The following is a 16285-nucleotide window of genomic DNA, read 5'->3' on the forward strand; positions in this document are numbered from 1 at the left end:
TCCTGCCATTGGTAACCAAATTTTTCGCGACCCAGCTTGTTTATAATTTGTTTTTTTAATAATTTGGAAATACCGTTACCAGATCGTGGCAACGAATCCAATGGAAATCATCAAAAACATCTTTAATTAATTGCGCAATCCCAAACAAATTAAACACTTTGTTCAGGAATTTAAAATTCACGGCTTGTAATATTTCAATTGCCACCTGGATTCACCTACTTGAAATTCCTCAGTCAATCTCTGACTGCGAATTTATGATTACCTAGGAATTGTAAACGTGGACATATCGCTTGGAGCTTCGTTGGAAAGCCGAAAAATAAAGAAAATACATTTTGTGTTATTTCTCTCCTTTACTATGGCGACTCTGTCCGTAAAACGTTAAGACAAGACAAAACGAATGTGGCATTTCTTTAGTACTGGTTGTAAACATAACGCCGGCTTTTTTAGTCTCAGTAACCAACTTATAAGCTACTTATTTTCTCCTTACAAAGTCTAACGACAATAAGACGACAACACAAGCATGAAAAATCAATAACTTGCGAGCCATTTATACTTTAAGGCAAATAATAAAGACTCTAAAACTGTGTTACCTTCTCAGTATAAGTTGTTAGACTTTAATAACAAAGACCACTTCACCAGCGTTCCCGGTTTTCTTTAACCCGAATTTTCATTCTTTTACCTAGCTAGTTTCTGTCGATTCTATTTTTTTATTTTCGTTTTCATTTTTGACACCCTAAATTTGTATTTCTATTTCGAGAAGCCCAATTTTTGGTTCATTTTCTTTGTGTTGATGCTACTTTAAACTCAAGCTATTGTACTCAAGCAAACTAACTCACGCTAATATCTATCTATGAATGCGCCAGTTTTTCTCGACTTCAAAACGAATAGGTGCATTTATTATTGGAGTTTACCCAAATTCATAAGCTCTAATGTTCTATCTTTGAAATTCAATCGACTCCTCTCCCGTTGTTAGTTGTGTTTCCCGCATCAATGCCTTCTGATGTAGATAATATTCTTACGTAAAGCCACACGTGTTTCCATTTGGCACTAACCCCATGTGACGTCATCCCTAGCGCTCGACAAAAAAGCAACAATTTCCAAACATGTCTACCTAAGTACTTCATTCACCAACAAAAGCATTTACAACCTCACGCACCAATGAAAATAGATTGTCTAAATTTCATGCAAAGCGATCTTTTCAATATCATTTACCCTCTGGCTGTTTGTCTCCTTAAGATTATACAATTTTCATTCATAATGCATTCTAAACATTTCAAACAGCTTTCGAGACAGTTGTCATTTTGGCACGAGAAGTGTAAGGTTTGTCATTATTATTATTATTTCCGATTTACAAAGAGTAGTTTGAACAACTTTTAATCTGATTTTCTCGCGATAGCAGCATTCTCTTGTTACACAATACCGTATACGGCTGGCCCTCGTGGACAAATCGAAAGATAATGGTTTTTAATATGCTTTGCTCTCCCAAATTAGCACAGCCGCATGTAGCTGACGTCATTCTCAATTGATATCCAGGCTCATTCATGAAGAGAAATCTATTCTTAGCTCGCTCCACAGGAACTGCACAAATCCAGAACAGGTAGTTCTCATGAGATTCAGTCTCTTTGAGCTTTGAGCGTATCGACATCGAACAAGCAGAGTAAGAGAAGGAAGGAAAGTCCTTGGAGATTGGAATTACAATGGGGGAAAATTACAGCATTGGTAAGTATTGAGTCTGTTGCTTACTTCTGTGAGCTCTGAGAATAATTTTAGAGTCGTTTATTGGAGTTTTCAAAAAAAATTCAATTTAATGGTTTGATCAGAGCAGATCTAGTGAATAAGAAAAAGAGAGATACTGAGTGTGTGAGTGAATTCTCGATCGAACTTCAACGAGAGACTAAAATATCTACTTTTTTGTCAGCTTACCGATTAATGTTTATTTGTTAAAAGGATGGCTTCATGTGCAAATGGTTTTCTTTTTCCCCACTCAAATTCTATCTTCAGAAATTGACAACGTTTACACTGGAAAAGTTGTTCAAAGCTTATTTGCAAAACAACACTACTATACCTGTGCTTGCGTTACATGTATAAATATGAGCGAGGCCGTACTTGATCTAAATGCCTTACTCGAGTAATGAAGAAAAATTTTTGCAAAAACTTTTTAAGATCTTAATACAAATGAACGAAAACCAGTCGGTTAAAACATGTTTATCCAAGATTATGAAACTTAATATTTCGTATATTTTTTTTCTTCAAACACCTTCTAATAAAATTTATAAACTTTGTAAGAGGTTTCTAAATTAGAAAAGAAAATGTTTTAAGCAGGTTATAGAGCGTAACGCGTTTTAAAGAGTTTTCCATTAGCAAAACAACGGTTCAAGGTTTCTTTTTACTTCACAATAACCCATGTTAATAAAATGCATTGTGGTGGTATATTTTACAATATTTTTTTACCTGTAGTAGTTAAGTGAGTTTTTACCAAGGCGTTGTAAAATTAAGAGCAACTAAAACAGGCTTTATGACATGCAGTTTGTGAGAGGGCGAGGGTCATTAGCGAGATCTCTTGCCAGGCGTCGATCACGATACTCTCGTGCAAAAAAGATAACACCTCGAAGGAAAACTTAAAAATGAACATCCTATTAAACCACAGCCAATACTCCGAGAGGCTTAAACAGCTATGTAGAATAGACCTGCCAAACACTCTCTTCTATTTATAAAAAACACCAGCTTTAAGAAATGTAAAAACTTGAAAAGAAAAAGAGAACATTCGGAAGTACCACTTCAAGCCCACGCCGCTAGTTTTGGTGCCAACATTGTAAAACCATTTTAACTCGCCGTAGTTGACTGACGAGGGCAAGGTGGTTTCTTTTTGAGAGAGGGAAGACCACCTTTTAAATGCTAGTAGTTGTTCAACTTGCTAGGGGGTTTGTGGTTTTGATTGTTTCAGAACGGTCCACGACACAAATCACGAGTACCTGTACTAATAGTAATCCTTAATGGCAAAACAAGAAGAGGAAACGAACGGACTAGGCCTAAGGGACGGACCATTAGATAAATGAGGAGGGGGTTTGCGTATTTCCAAAAAAGAAATCTAGCAAGTACTGACTTCACCTACGAAAAAAAAAGTTTTTTTTTTACAAAAAAAAAAAAAAAAAAAAAAATCCTGCAACTTCCACCTAAATTATCTAATGGCATCCCTAAGAGAACCAGAAAACCAGAGAGTCTCTCTCTTGTATAGAATATCTACAAGCACCATACTAATAAATACATATTAGTACTAGTTTTGACGAGTTAGTGCTAAGCGATAAATATTCCTCAACGACCGTAATAAAACGATCCAATTCGTTCTGGCGAAGAAAACATCCCAACTTTTGGCACTGAAATCTTTCCCCCATTTTTTCCCCAGAGATTTTGGTTGCAGTGGATTTGAAGGTTTTTTTAAAGGTGTTTTTAAAAAGTTTAAAAAATATTTTTGAAAAGAGGGCTTTTATAAAGACTTAGAATATAATTATTCAGCTTTAACGTGAGTTTGTCTGCATATTTTCTTCCTTTTTTCTTCGTCGCCATGTCAGTACATTATAGTTATAGACGCCTTTAGATCTAATTAAAGAAGACATTAGTACTGTCCTTAGTTCCTTCTTTCTTTCTTTCCTTCCTTCTTTCCTTCCTTCCTTCCTTCTCTTATCAAAACAGTTAAATAGAGTACCCACTATTTCAAAAAACAGTTGTACGATCCCAACTAGGTTTTCTTTTTTCATTTTCATTATCTCCGCTTTTATTAGCGATCTCTAGTTGGCCAAACAAAAATCAATACACTGAACAAGTTTGTAAGTGTTCAAGACCTTCATTTTGAAAGACATCTCAAACAATTCCTGTCAGTAGCTGATGTTCGTAAGTTTGGATCCAAGGACAGAAAGAGCTACCAAAGCTATTTAGTTAGTGATCTCTAGTTCGCAAAACTACAGAATCGGTACTTATCAAACAATACATCTCAAGCAGGTCGATTCAGTAGCTGATGTTCGTATTTCGGATCCGATGACAAAAAAGAGTGGTCAAAGCTTATCGCTATGTGGCATCTAGCCATGACCGCATAAGAAAAAAAAAAGAAGAACTGAAGTATTTTGGATATCTAACGAGAAGTGTGTGCTGTTTGAAAACAAGCCGTCCTCAAAACTATAGACCTTAAGCCCCGTTTACACTAGCGATTTTTGCTGCGATTTTTTTTTTCGATTTTGTCCATAATAAATAATGGTAAAGAATTTACTTGTAAAGTTTTTTTCAGGATACCAAGATTTTCCTAGACGAATGTCTTTTTTGAAGGATGAGACAAAAGATTTCATATTTCCGAAATAATTGCCACAAAAATTGCAGCAAAAATCGCCAGTGTAAACGGGGCTTTAAATTGATCTTTACAGAAAATGCTTTATATAATCCTAAAAGAAAACAATCCAAGATAAGTTTCACAACAACAGGAATTATTTAAAAAAAACCATTAGTTATCGACAAACGTTATTACGATTTTAAAATGATGCAATCTTAAAAAACACGTCAATGTTTACTGCGTATCCTTCTCGTCACATCCCAGAACTAAAACTCTGACGAACTTGAGCGCCTTCTAAAACAATCTTATCCTAGTTTTTTTTTCTTTGAACTTCTCTTCGTCGGCTCTGAGCAAACCAACATAAAGCAGTGGGGTTTTAACGAAATGTGCAAGTCTATAAAACTGTTGCTAAATTATATTTTTTGCTATGAAATTAAACGCGCAAGAAAAGCACAAACGCGGCAATGTTACTGAATACGACTTACGTTAGTTTTCACGACCATTTTCTAATTTTTGTGAGAGCCTTCTTGTCGAATAAAAGACACTCTTTTGTTAGATTGCTTAACAGTTTTTGAAAACGTTATATCAAAAAGATTTAAAGAATATGTTTTTCGGGGAAAACAAAACATGAATAGAGAAAAAAATCAACAAATTTAATATCTTATATATCCAATTGTCTTTTTTTTAATTAATATTCTTTAAAGGTTATAATTCATTATTTTTATTCATTGAACTTGTTTTTATCTTCGATATCATCTGGCCATTTAAAGCCAGTGTTTAATGGAACGTATAAAGGAGACAGAAAACGCGACAACAACGAACAGCGGGTTTTGGCTATGAATCTTTGATATCTTGGGCGAGTTAGGGGTACCACCATCACCAACACTTAAGCAACGTTTTCAAAGAATAGAAACACGGTTCAAGACAGTATTAATCGCAAAAAACACTTTAAAAAGTTTGATAGTCGGCTTACAAACGTAAATTGAATTAACTCGTGATAGTGGAAGATGATAGCCAAGTTATATTAGGAGGTTTGCTCGTGTTGTTTTTCAAATGGCAAAGGCTTTAAATCAATTAGAGCAGTGCGTTGCTGTCGTTTTCCCAAACAATTGAAAATTTGTTGTTTTGAACTGAAATTCAAAAGAGTACGACAAGAGTTATCATTTTGCTTCTAGCTTGTTCTTCTTGTTGGTCTTGTTCGTGTTGGTCTAGGCTTGTTCTTTTTGTTGGTCTTGTTGGTCTTGTTCGTGTTGGTCTAGGCTTGTTCTTCTTGTTCGACTTCGTCTTCTCCGTCTTGTTCTTCTCCTTGTTTAGCTTTGCTCTTATCTGTCTTCTTTCTCCTCCTGCTTCTCTTTTTTTTTCAAATACTTTATTTTGTCGACTTTATTTTTTTTTATTGTCTTTTTGATTTTTTACTGTGTCATACTTCACAGCGCTTTCCACCGTCGTAAAATTTTATCATCCTTATTCGCCTTCAAATTTTATCTTATCATTTCACATGCAGAAACTTGAACTAACTATATCGGTTTTGCTGTTTTTCCCCTCTCTTGAAATCTCCAGAACGAATTCTAACTTTGACTCCCTAATAAACAGCTTCAGGATGGGTTCGACGAAATTAGGACAACTCATTTGAACTGATATTTATTTATTGCCAGAGAGAAAGGTGAAAACATGCAATGCACACTGAAGATAACCCAAAGAAAAAATGGACCCTCGAAGAAAAGTAGAGAAAACAGTCAAGCAACTGAACTTATATAAAGGAAATTCGTTCTTTGCTTAATTAATCGACCAGTTTCTAGGGAGACCGGTTGCGTCAGCCATTTAAGATAAAATACACGCAAAAGCTTTTTTCAACAGAGGCACATTCCAAACAGATATCTTTCTTCGTCAATTTTTTTTATTTATTTCAAGATTTATTTTAGATTCATAAACATTCAAGCAATTTTTTATCTAGCTCATGGTTAACTGAAATTTCACAATACAGAGTTAACGAGTTATAAGGAGTTTGTTGCGCAACTTAAAGCGAGCCAGAGTATAAAACTTGTTTTTAAAAGCGTAACACGAAAATCCAAAACAATTCCAGAAGTTGTTATTCAAGTCTTGCAAACAACAAAAGTATAAGAATCTTAATATAAAAAACGAATATAAGAAAAAAAAAAGTCTATTTTATACGCGCTGGTGTTTTCAATTAAACTTAGTTTGATTATAAATTATGTATTTAGACTAAATGTATTCGAAGAAAAATTAGACAATAACAGTTATTAAATATTGAGCTCCGGTTTTGGCAATGTCCAATTTAATTGTGTTAAAGCATAGCGACATATAACTTTGCTCAAGGCGTTATTTCTATTGTCTGAAACGCAGCTAAAAACAGTGTTAATTGGTTTTCGATATTTGGTAATGTTGAGTTAAAAAAGATAGGTTAAGAGCAGACACCCGATTGGGTGTGCAACGTCTGTCTGATAGTGAAAGACTAATAGAGATTTAATTTAAACATTTTTGTCTTGTTTTGCCTCACTTTCTCCCTCTTTTTTATTCTTCTTCTTTTCTTTAGGGCTTTTTCCTCAGTTTCTTTCGGGAATCTCCTCTCAACTGAAACTTTAATCTATGATCCATCCATCCATCCATCCATCCATCCATCCATCCATCCATCCATCCATCCATCCATACATCAATCCATCCATCCATCCATCCATCCATCCTCCGTTCAGTCTGTTCAATAATTTATTTTATTACCAGGTTAAAAAAGCGAACGTCATCATCTGACATATTTCTAGGCCACCTTGAACAAAGCAAACGGCCCAAACCTGCAGTCTCCTATTTCCTAAAGAACGTATTAGACATTTGAACTTATATGATTATAATGCTATTATAAATTGTTTATCAACTAAGTGCCAAATTCCTCTTTCGTCATAATCATAAAAGAGTTTTTGTTTTAATTGTAATACGAGAGCTTAAAGCTGAACACACAATGCGGCCATGGTACAATTCGTTAAGTTTGCAACGCCGACAAAAAGTCATGTAAAACTAAAAGAGTGTAAATAGCACCTCACGTTAGGTCCTAGTCGTCCCTGACTTGGCATTTGAGGTTCTAATATGATTGACTCTAACGAATAATGCAAACTACAAGATCTTAGAGAGACAGGTGAACTTTGTAAATTACTCGGGCGCTAAGTAAACAAGATACAAAATAATAGTCTTACTTTGAACAATCAGTCATAAAGATGGCAGCTTGGGGACAATGCTCATTGATGGAGAATATGGAAGATTATGTCTGATCTAATAACTTTAGAAGAGAGAATCTTGAGAGGAAAGGAAAGAAAGAAAAGGAGAAGAAAGAAGGAAGGAAGAAAAAATCAGAAACCCAAGAGTTTAAAAGCTTATAAAAACTCTAGAGGAGAGAATCTTGGAGGACCCTGGGAAAGAAAAAGGGAGAAAGGATTAGAAAAGAAGGAATAAAAGAAACGACGGACAAACCCGGCACGGAGTACAACGACAGGCGCGGCCCCAGGAGACGTTCTAAAAAGATAAAAGACAGGATAGAAGGACCGAAACAAAAGAAGGAACGAAAAAGGAAGAAGGATACGGAGAAAAGAGAACGAAAGTAGGAAGGCCTTGAAAAGAGAAAAGGAAAGAAATAAAGAAAGAAAAGAAGAGAAGAAAACAAGGAACCAGAAAAAGATAAAAGAAGGAAGAAAAGAAGGAGGAAATCACCTAAACCAAGGAAGAAATCAGAAACCCAAGAAAAACGTTTACAAGGCTTATAAAAACAGAGGATGCGAATCTTGAGAGGGAAACTAAGATAGTGTGAAAGAAAGCAGCGAAGAAAGAAAGAAAGAAGAAAGAAAGAAAGAAACTAACAAAGAAGGAAAAAGGAAAAAGAAAGAAAGAGAAAGAAAGGAAGAAGGTAAGAAGGAAGAAAAGAAAGAAAGAAAAGAAAGAAAGGAAGGAAGGAAGGAAGGAAGGAAGGAAGGAAGGAAGGAAGGAAGGAAGGAAGGAAGGAAGGAAGGAAGGAAAGAAATATCAGAAACCCAAGAGTTTAAAAGCAAGACTAATAATATGATCAGCTGTTCAAGTGAGTGTTTATATTTATACATTAGTCAATGATGGCAGTCCGGCACAGCATCACCACAAAGGCTATACTAATCATTAGAAACTGTTTATTAATATTAAATAATTTTTAACTTCCTCACGAATAGAAGAAAAATATATATAATCTAATCTTCGTGTGGTGGATGTTGCTCTAATAATTTGTACGAAACGTTAAAATAACGTCCATTATTATATTAGACATTCGATCCAGCCACGAGCAGCTAGACATACCGATTTTATTAACATGACTTTTAAGAATCGCCGTTTTATATTACTCTCAATGGGAAGACAGTTGTGAGGAAGTCTTTGTGCTTTGCTCTGTGTGAATAGTGATGTTAATTAGATATATAAAAGTGAGAGTCTTGTGCGGGCTTTGTTTTATTGCCAGCTCACTGATCAGCGTAGGGCGCGGGAAGGATAGTTATTGCTCTGCGATTGGTGTGTAGTTTCAGAGTCTTATCTAGAGGGGGAAGTAGATTTGATGGACAAGAGTCCTTGGGATGGATGTTGCTGTGTTGTTGAGGCTGTGGGAATAACAGATGGACGGTGAGAATGAATATGGGATCGAATGTTGTAGGATCTCAGCCATTCTTCCTTGCTTTATTGGTTTTTTTCTGCCTTCATTTCTTCATGTCTTTCCGTTCCCGTTTAGTCCTTATTCTTCTTCTTCTTCTTCGTCTTCTTCTTCTTCGTTTCTTCTTCTTCTTCTTCTTCTTCTTCCTCCCTCCTCCCTCTTCTTCTTTCTAAGATACGAGGTACAACAAATTCTCCGGTTTTGGATGTTAGCTCATTTCTCCTATGAATGTCATAATTTCTTATTGTCATAATTTTATATTTTCAGGAGAAGGAAAAGTGAACCAGCTTGGTGGCGTGTTCGTCAACGGGAAACCGCTTCCACGAATTGTACGCCAGCAAATTATCCAGATGGCGGAGTTAGGCGTCAGACCATGCGACATCAGCCGACAGCTTAGAGTGTCACATGGATGTATAAGCAAACTATTGGCTAAATATCAAGAGACAGGGTCCTTTGAACCGGGTAAACGACGAACCGCGCGAACCAATGATGTGACGGAAGACCACGAGAAAGGACACTATAGAATGTCATGGGAGGACCAAATACTGAATGGCAGCAAGCAACCATCTTTGAATTCCACCGAGAGGTATTTTGCAGGTTCCCACGAAGATTTTTGGGAGAAGTATGGATTTGCAAGATACGAAGGTTCAAACGACAAGGAAGTGAAAAGAGAAGGAACAAATAGTCTATCTCGGACGCGATGTTCGTTTTCTATCGCAAGCATTCTTGACCTTGATCAAACTGAAAGAAGCCAATCATCTAGTCATGGTAAGTTTAAATGTGTTTTTTTCCCTTCATATTGTGTAGTAAGAAATCAGTACGCATATATATGTACTGTTTAATAAACGAGCAGGAGTGTTTTATCGGGTATAAAACACGAGGCGTAGCCGAGTGGTTTTAGACCCGATAAAACACGATCTGCGAGTTTATTAAACGGCTTAAAAAACTCCTGATGTATGTTCTCATACTGTACCGAATTCTTTACGAAATGAACCAAGTTTGATAGAGAAAATCGAAGTTAAAGTTTATGCAAATGAAGACGAATCTATATCAGATATGAAACCTCCTTCATGGTCATGATTTCTATTGTGTTTCCTTCATGAATTATTAATGAGTTTTTTAAATATATATATATAAAGTTAATAATATTACATAAAAAATACATATAGAGGAAAATATATATGAAATAACAGAATGAAATAACTTTTTAAAAAATGTAAAAAAAATTTAAAAAAATTCGTGTAATTAGTTATGTGAAGGTGGACGGCATATAGAGAAAAATATATATGAAATAACAGAATGAGATAATTAAAAAAAATGTATAGTAAAAAAAAAATCGCATAATTAGCTATGGAGGTGGACGGCATTAATGTATTATTTTTAGGGTAGGATTAATAATACTCTATTTAACAGTTCCCTTCAGTGACAACAAATAATAGTTTGAAGTCGAGGTTGGAGTTGCCGCGCATTCTCGACTTTCACATCCCCATAATGCCTTGCGTCTTTGGGGGGTCAATCAATCAAAAAACCTGTCCCAAATTGAAAGGTTTCTTAATTGAATTTATACTATACCTGCTTTTATCTGTACAATACTGATGATTATCAGTTTATTCCAAGTTATCTTTGCGTGTACAGATCATGAAGAGTTTTGGTCTTACAGAAAATGTATTGACTTACGAAAAAATGTTTAAAATTTACCTTAAACGTCTTCTATCTTTTTCTGTTTTTTACTTCTTCATTTTATCTTTGGATGCCAAACAAAGTATTTTCAACATTGTCTGATCAGCCTTCAGCAAAATAAGTGGGTTTTTACCCTCTGGTTACCCCCCCAAAGACGCAAAGGATTATGGGGACGTGAAAGTCGAGAATAGCAAAACTATGTATCATGCGCGGTCGTGATCACTGAACGGAACTGTGAAATGGATTATTCTTATCAGAACCCTACTAATTTCTGACTAGAAGTACTTCTTATACATACTTTATTATATGCTAGTTTTTTTTAGATTATTATTCTTTGCATCCCTTATTATACTTCTTGTTGCTAAAGATGCTGCTTAACTTCTCTTCCCCTTCGTGGCATTCATTCATTGGTTAACCATATGATCTTATTATTCATAGGCTCATTCCACAGCAAGTTTCCAGGCGACGGCGGAGAATACGGTCATTTTACCCAAAATAATCTCCCCAAGAAGCCTTTGATTCATTATCAGAGAAGAAACAGAACTAAGTTCTCCAAGAAGCAACTGGAGGAGCTTGAGCGCACCTACGATGAAACGCATTACCCTGACATCACGACAAGAGAGGCGTTGGCCAAACTGCTAAAAGTACCAGAATCAAGAATACAGGTACGACACTGAACTTTAATAAAGTTTGTGCTTCAAGGCCAGTCTAGAAGAATAGACCCCTTGCATTTGTGTGACGGTCAAAGCAGCTCAACTTGGAGGACAAAATGCAAGAATTTCAATCTCCTCAGAATTGAAAACCTATTGTTATGTCCTCCATGCATTCCGACGTGCTGTAAGGTGTCTATAGACCTCTTTATCTTAGCGTCAGTATTGTTTTCCCACTCAGACCACGTGTCATTCCCTGGAATATAATTTCTTTCTTTAATAGTTGCACATGAGAAAATGGTCATATGGATATGAAACTCAAACAAAGAATCTTATTGTCTTGAGAATGACACGTGATCTGAAATGGGAAATCATTTCGCCCGAGATAAAGAGGTCTGCTGGTCTTTCGTGCTTGTGTTTGCGTCGAGGTTTTTAATGCTTTTAACAAGCCAGTTTTCAAAGCTTTTTTGCTCACAGTTAAAAATGCCAGTCATATGCGCTCACGAGATTTCAATCCAAAGAACTGCATTTTTTACTTGGGCTCTTGACTGATGTTTTAGCCATAGTTCATGTGCACTCGGACTACCTCAGTGCTGATCCAAAGGATTGAACCAAATTTAACAACGGATTCATTTTATGCCATTCTAGGTCTGGTTCTCAAACAGACGATCCAAGGGCAAAAGAAAAATGAGATCACAGATGGAGCTAAACTCGGAGCTCAGCTCAACTAAAACTTATTCGTATGAGAGAGATGAATCGGTCTCGCGCCATTCAGGATGCCATCACCGTGCAGCAGTCGTATCTCCTGTTATTCGTTATACGTCGTCTTTCTCCCCCGCCAGTCCATGTTACTCACACTACATGTACTTTGATCAAGACAGCCATATTTATAGCTATAATTAGAACTAGAAGAGATATAATATAGAAGAAGAAGAAGAAAAAGAAGAAGGAGGAGAAGAAGGAAGAAGGAGAAGAAGAAGAAGAAGAAGAAGAAGAAGAAGAAGAAGAAGAAGAAGAAGAAGAAGAAGAAGAAGAAGAAGAAAGAAGAAGAAAGAAGAAAGAAGAAGAAAGAAGAAAGATCAAAGAACAAGAACAAGAACAAGAGCAAGAAGAACAAGAAAAGGAAGAAGAAGAAAAAGAACAGAATTTCATTTCAATTTCGTGCTCGAGCTATTTAATTTGTTCAGAATGAAAAACCATTTAGAAGTCACGTTAGTTTTTCTTTTAGCTATTTTTCGTAAGGACAATAGGACTTTTGAATGCAAAATCGTGATTTTTACATAATATTTTAGAGAGATGTAGGATTTATGAATGTTTACTTGGCGGGTATTCGTACATATACTTCACAAAAATATATATCAACTTTTAGGATGATAGTTCTCAATATAAACACTACATACTTATATACAAATTTTATAGCGTGAAACGTGAAAAATTATTTAACCTTAATTCGTAATAAATTCTGACTGAAGGTAAACTATGAAAATTAAATAAATATAAAAAAATACGAAGATATTTTAGTTGGTATCAGTAATGTAACTCAATTACATTATATAAATTATTCAAGACCAAATTCAAAACTCGCACCGATGTGAGGCTTAAGTTGTGAACAAAGGAATCTGGCGTGACTCAAAGTAATCTGGCGTGATTCAAAAGTCGTGATTCGTGACTTTTGAATCACGCCAGATTACTTTGAGTCACGCCAGATCCCTTTGTTCACAACTTAGCCTCACATCGGTGCGAGTTTGAATTTGGTCTATAATATAACTTAACAAAATTACTTCAGTCATGGTTGTAAAAATAATAGTGAAAGAAATATACGGGATAGCTGATGAGAGTTCAATATTACAGTGACCGAATAGTCTAATGTAAATTAGTGAAAATTGGAAAAATGAAAATAAAAGAATATGAAATTAGTTGCTATTATAATGTCTTGTCCTTTTCTTGCACTGCTTTTTTGTCTTTCTTCTCTTCCCTTCCCTTAAACTCATCGACAAATGAGTTGGGGTTAGGTACCAGGGCGAGCTCAGGATGCGACAGATCGCGTCCCCGCTGGAAGGTAACCATGGCAACCGGGCCACAGCTCACCACCGAAGATCGACCAAGGGTGCTTGGTAGAGGACACTGTGACCGGTTACCATGGTACCTCCTCATCCAAGACATTCCAAGCACCCCAACCTGAGAGAAACACGGAGACCGGAAGCTCGAAAAAACGGTGATTTATTCAAGTTAACTCAGACGAGCAGAAGCAGAAGCAAGTGCCTCTATTGGGGTTCTAATGTAGCTCTGGAACGCGTTACTAGACCAACGAACCAAGGTCTGAATGAGGTGGTCTGGCACACCATTGCGGGCCGCAACCGTGGCTGCCCCAATCCTGAAACTATGGCTCGAGTAATTTCCCGGGACGTTTGCAACAGACAAAATGTCCCTTAGCCACTTTGTTAGAAGGACGCGGGTTTAAAGGTTGTCCTGACTGAAAGAGGAACAGGGGACCCGGTGAGTCTCCCCGAATTGCCATGTATGAGAGTATTGCTTCAACCGCGCATAGAGGGGGTTTAGCTCTCCCAATGAAGATATGACACCCCTTGCGAAACGGGTCAGTCTTAGATGCCTTGACGTTGACACGAATACAGGTAGTAGACGTCGTGGAGTCCACGGCTATGTCGCGAACGTTTAAATGTATCTCAGGAGAGTAGCAATTAAGATTTGGCACAGTGAACTCTGCAGAACGAAGAAACCCAAAATAGGCTAAGCAACATGCTGCCCAAAACATCCTATGGTCCGCCAGGTCCATGTTCAGATGCCTGAAAATGATCCACATTATGTCGTCGGTAACAGGTAGTCGTTCAGGTTTTTTAAGGCCTTGCACGCGGTTGATCCCCTTGATGACTCTCTGTAGCCGCAAACAATTACGGAGAGGGTCAGGTAAACCCATCTCGACGTGAAGAGCACGGACCGCGGATAAATATACCTTGATTGATGCATGACTAATAGAGCTGGAAAGGAACGTGGCGAAAAGACACAAGGTCCATTCGTCGGCTGGACAGGGGGAGCCATTTGCGTGAATTTTACCCAGTTGGGTACAAAATTCAATAAACCTGTTTTGGCCGCTTGCATAGGAACGTCGGGTGGAGTGTGCTAGACCCTGTATGAGAAATTCGCGGCATCGAGCATCTAGAGAGCCAGTGTGAGCTCCTCCAGAAGCCAAGCAGGAATCGGGGTTGGAGACGGTTGGGCCCATGGTGCAAGTTGAAAGAAGACCTGCCAACGAAAACGAGAAAGGGCGTCAGCAATAGGGTTCTTTTCTCCTGGGACATGCTGGGCGGAGAAAGTGAAACTGGATTTGGTAGCGACTAACAGTAGACTGCGTACGAGGCCCATGATAGGAGGGACTTTGGAGGTTCTTGAGTTGAGGATCGCAACCACCGCCTCATTATCAGATCTAAAAAGAACGTGTTGCTTCACCCACTGATGACCCCAAACATGACCTGCAATAACAATCGGGAAGAGCTCTTTGTACGCTATTGAAAGGGGTATTTGAGGTTCGAACCACACGCCATTGAACCATTTCTCGTTCCAGAAAGCTCCGTAGCCCAACGCACCAGCGGCGTCAGAAGTGACAACTACCGTAGGGGCTGGGGATAAGCCAGGATATAGCCAAAAACTAACACCGTTCCAGGACTCGAGAAACTGACGCCACCAATTAAGATCCAAGTGGAATTCAGCATTAAGGCGGATGGGGTGGGATGCATCCCTAAAACAGCACAGTAGGTTTATCATGCGACGAATGAAGGTGCGACCCGGCCAGACGACCTTAGCAGCATGGTGCAAGTGACCAATGAGAGATTCGAGGTCCTTTCGACGGCACCATCGACGATTAGCCCAAGAGTCGAACAACAACCGCAGCCTTGTTAGCTTGAGCTCCGGTAAGCGGGCAACTTGATTAAGAGAGTCGAGTTCGATACCCAAAACCACCAGTGAGGTAGATGGACCTTCACACTTCTCGGGGTGAAGAGGGATGCCGAGATACGAACAGACGTTGATGGCGGTGCTTAAATTGCGGCTACACACATTGGCACCTGGAGGGCCGGCCATGATAAAGTCATCCAAGTAATGTAGCAGGTCAGGGACGTCATAATTATGGCGCAGAATCCACTCCACCATACACGCGATTGAGTCAAAGATAAAAGGTGCGGAACGAAGACCAAACGGAAGGGCTAAGTCCACATAGTAATTATCACGCCATTTCATTCCTAGGAGAACGCGATCAGCAGGATGAACAGCAACATTCCGAAAGGCTGACAGAATGTCGAATTTGGCGATAAGCGCACCAATGCCTAACTTGCTAATCATTGTTATGATGTCATCGACTTTTATATATTGAAGGGAAAAGCTGTCCGGATCTATTCCATCGTTCACACTCGAGCCCTCAGGGGAGGACAAGTCCACAATGAGACGCCACTTTCCCGGTTGGCCACTCTTGGGGATAACTCCGAAACTGCTTATGTGCAGGTTCGGTATAGGTGGATGATCAAATGGGCCGGCGACCCTGCCTAAAGCCACTTCGTTGCTCAAATACTCGTCAATCACTACGGGGTGTTCTTCTGCAGACTTCTTGTTACGCTTAGCTGGCTTAAGGGGAGCCTCGTTGAAGCCCAGCCTGAAACCATGGTAAATGCCACTCAACACATACGAAACTCGTTTTAGATCAGGATAACTTTGTAACTCCAACGCGAAGTGGTCGCCCTTGAGAGGCGACACTGCGGAAACTGGAGGAAGAGCTGGAAGGGCTGAAAGGAAAATACGTCCCGATTACAGACCTGGTTGGAAGAAGAAAAGGGGGGTAGTATACTCGTGTCAGAGGGTAAATAAAGAGGCTAGTCAGCATGAGAGAGAAGGAGTAAGGCTCGAGTGAAGGATTCTGGATGCAGCGCGATGTGCGATGTCAAGGGGTAAGCCAGGGGTTATATA

At 38.2% G+C, this 16285-nt stretch overlaps 1 protein-coding gene and 1 pseudogene across 1 annotated transcript; one reads left to right on the plus strand and one right to left on the minus strand.

Moving 5' to 3' along the window:
• The first annotated feature begins 1357 nt into the window (after nt 1–1357).
• Nucleotides 1358–13230, plus strand: LOC116291618 (paired box protein Pax-3-A). The gene is made up of 4 exons (XM_031698802.2): nt 1358–1719; nt 9252–9752; nt 11103–11329; nt 11963–13230. The coding sequence occupies exons 1-4, from the start codon at nt 1698–1700 to the stop codon at nt 12215–12217; spliced, it is 1005 nt and encodes a 334-aa protein (XP_031554662.2). The 5' UTR covers nt 1358–1697; the 3' UTR covers nt 12218–13230.
• An 86-nt stretch (nt 13231–13316) lies between these two features.
• On the minus strand, nt 13317–14195 carry LOC148906368 (uncharacterized; annotated as a pseudogene).
• Nucleotides 14196–16285: the final 2090 nt, after the last annotated feature.

Source organism: Actinia tenebrosa, unplaced genomic scaffold, assembly GCF_029948245.1.
Source record: "Actinia tenebrosa isolate PJP-AT-01 unplaced genomic scaffold, QUT_ActTen_1.0 PGA_scaffold5__44_contigs__length_20552954, whole genome shotgun sequence".
NCBI classification, from domain to species: Eukaryota; Metazoa; Cnidaria; class Anthozoa; order Actiniaria; family Actiniidae; genus Actinia; species Actinia tenebrosa.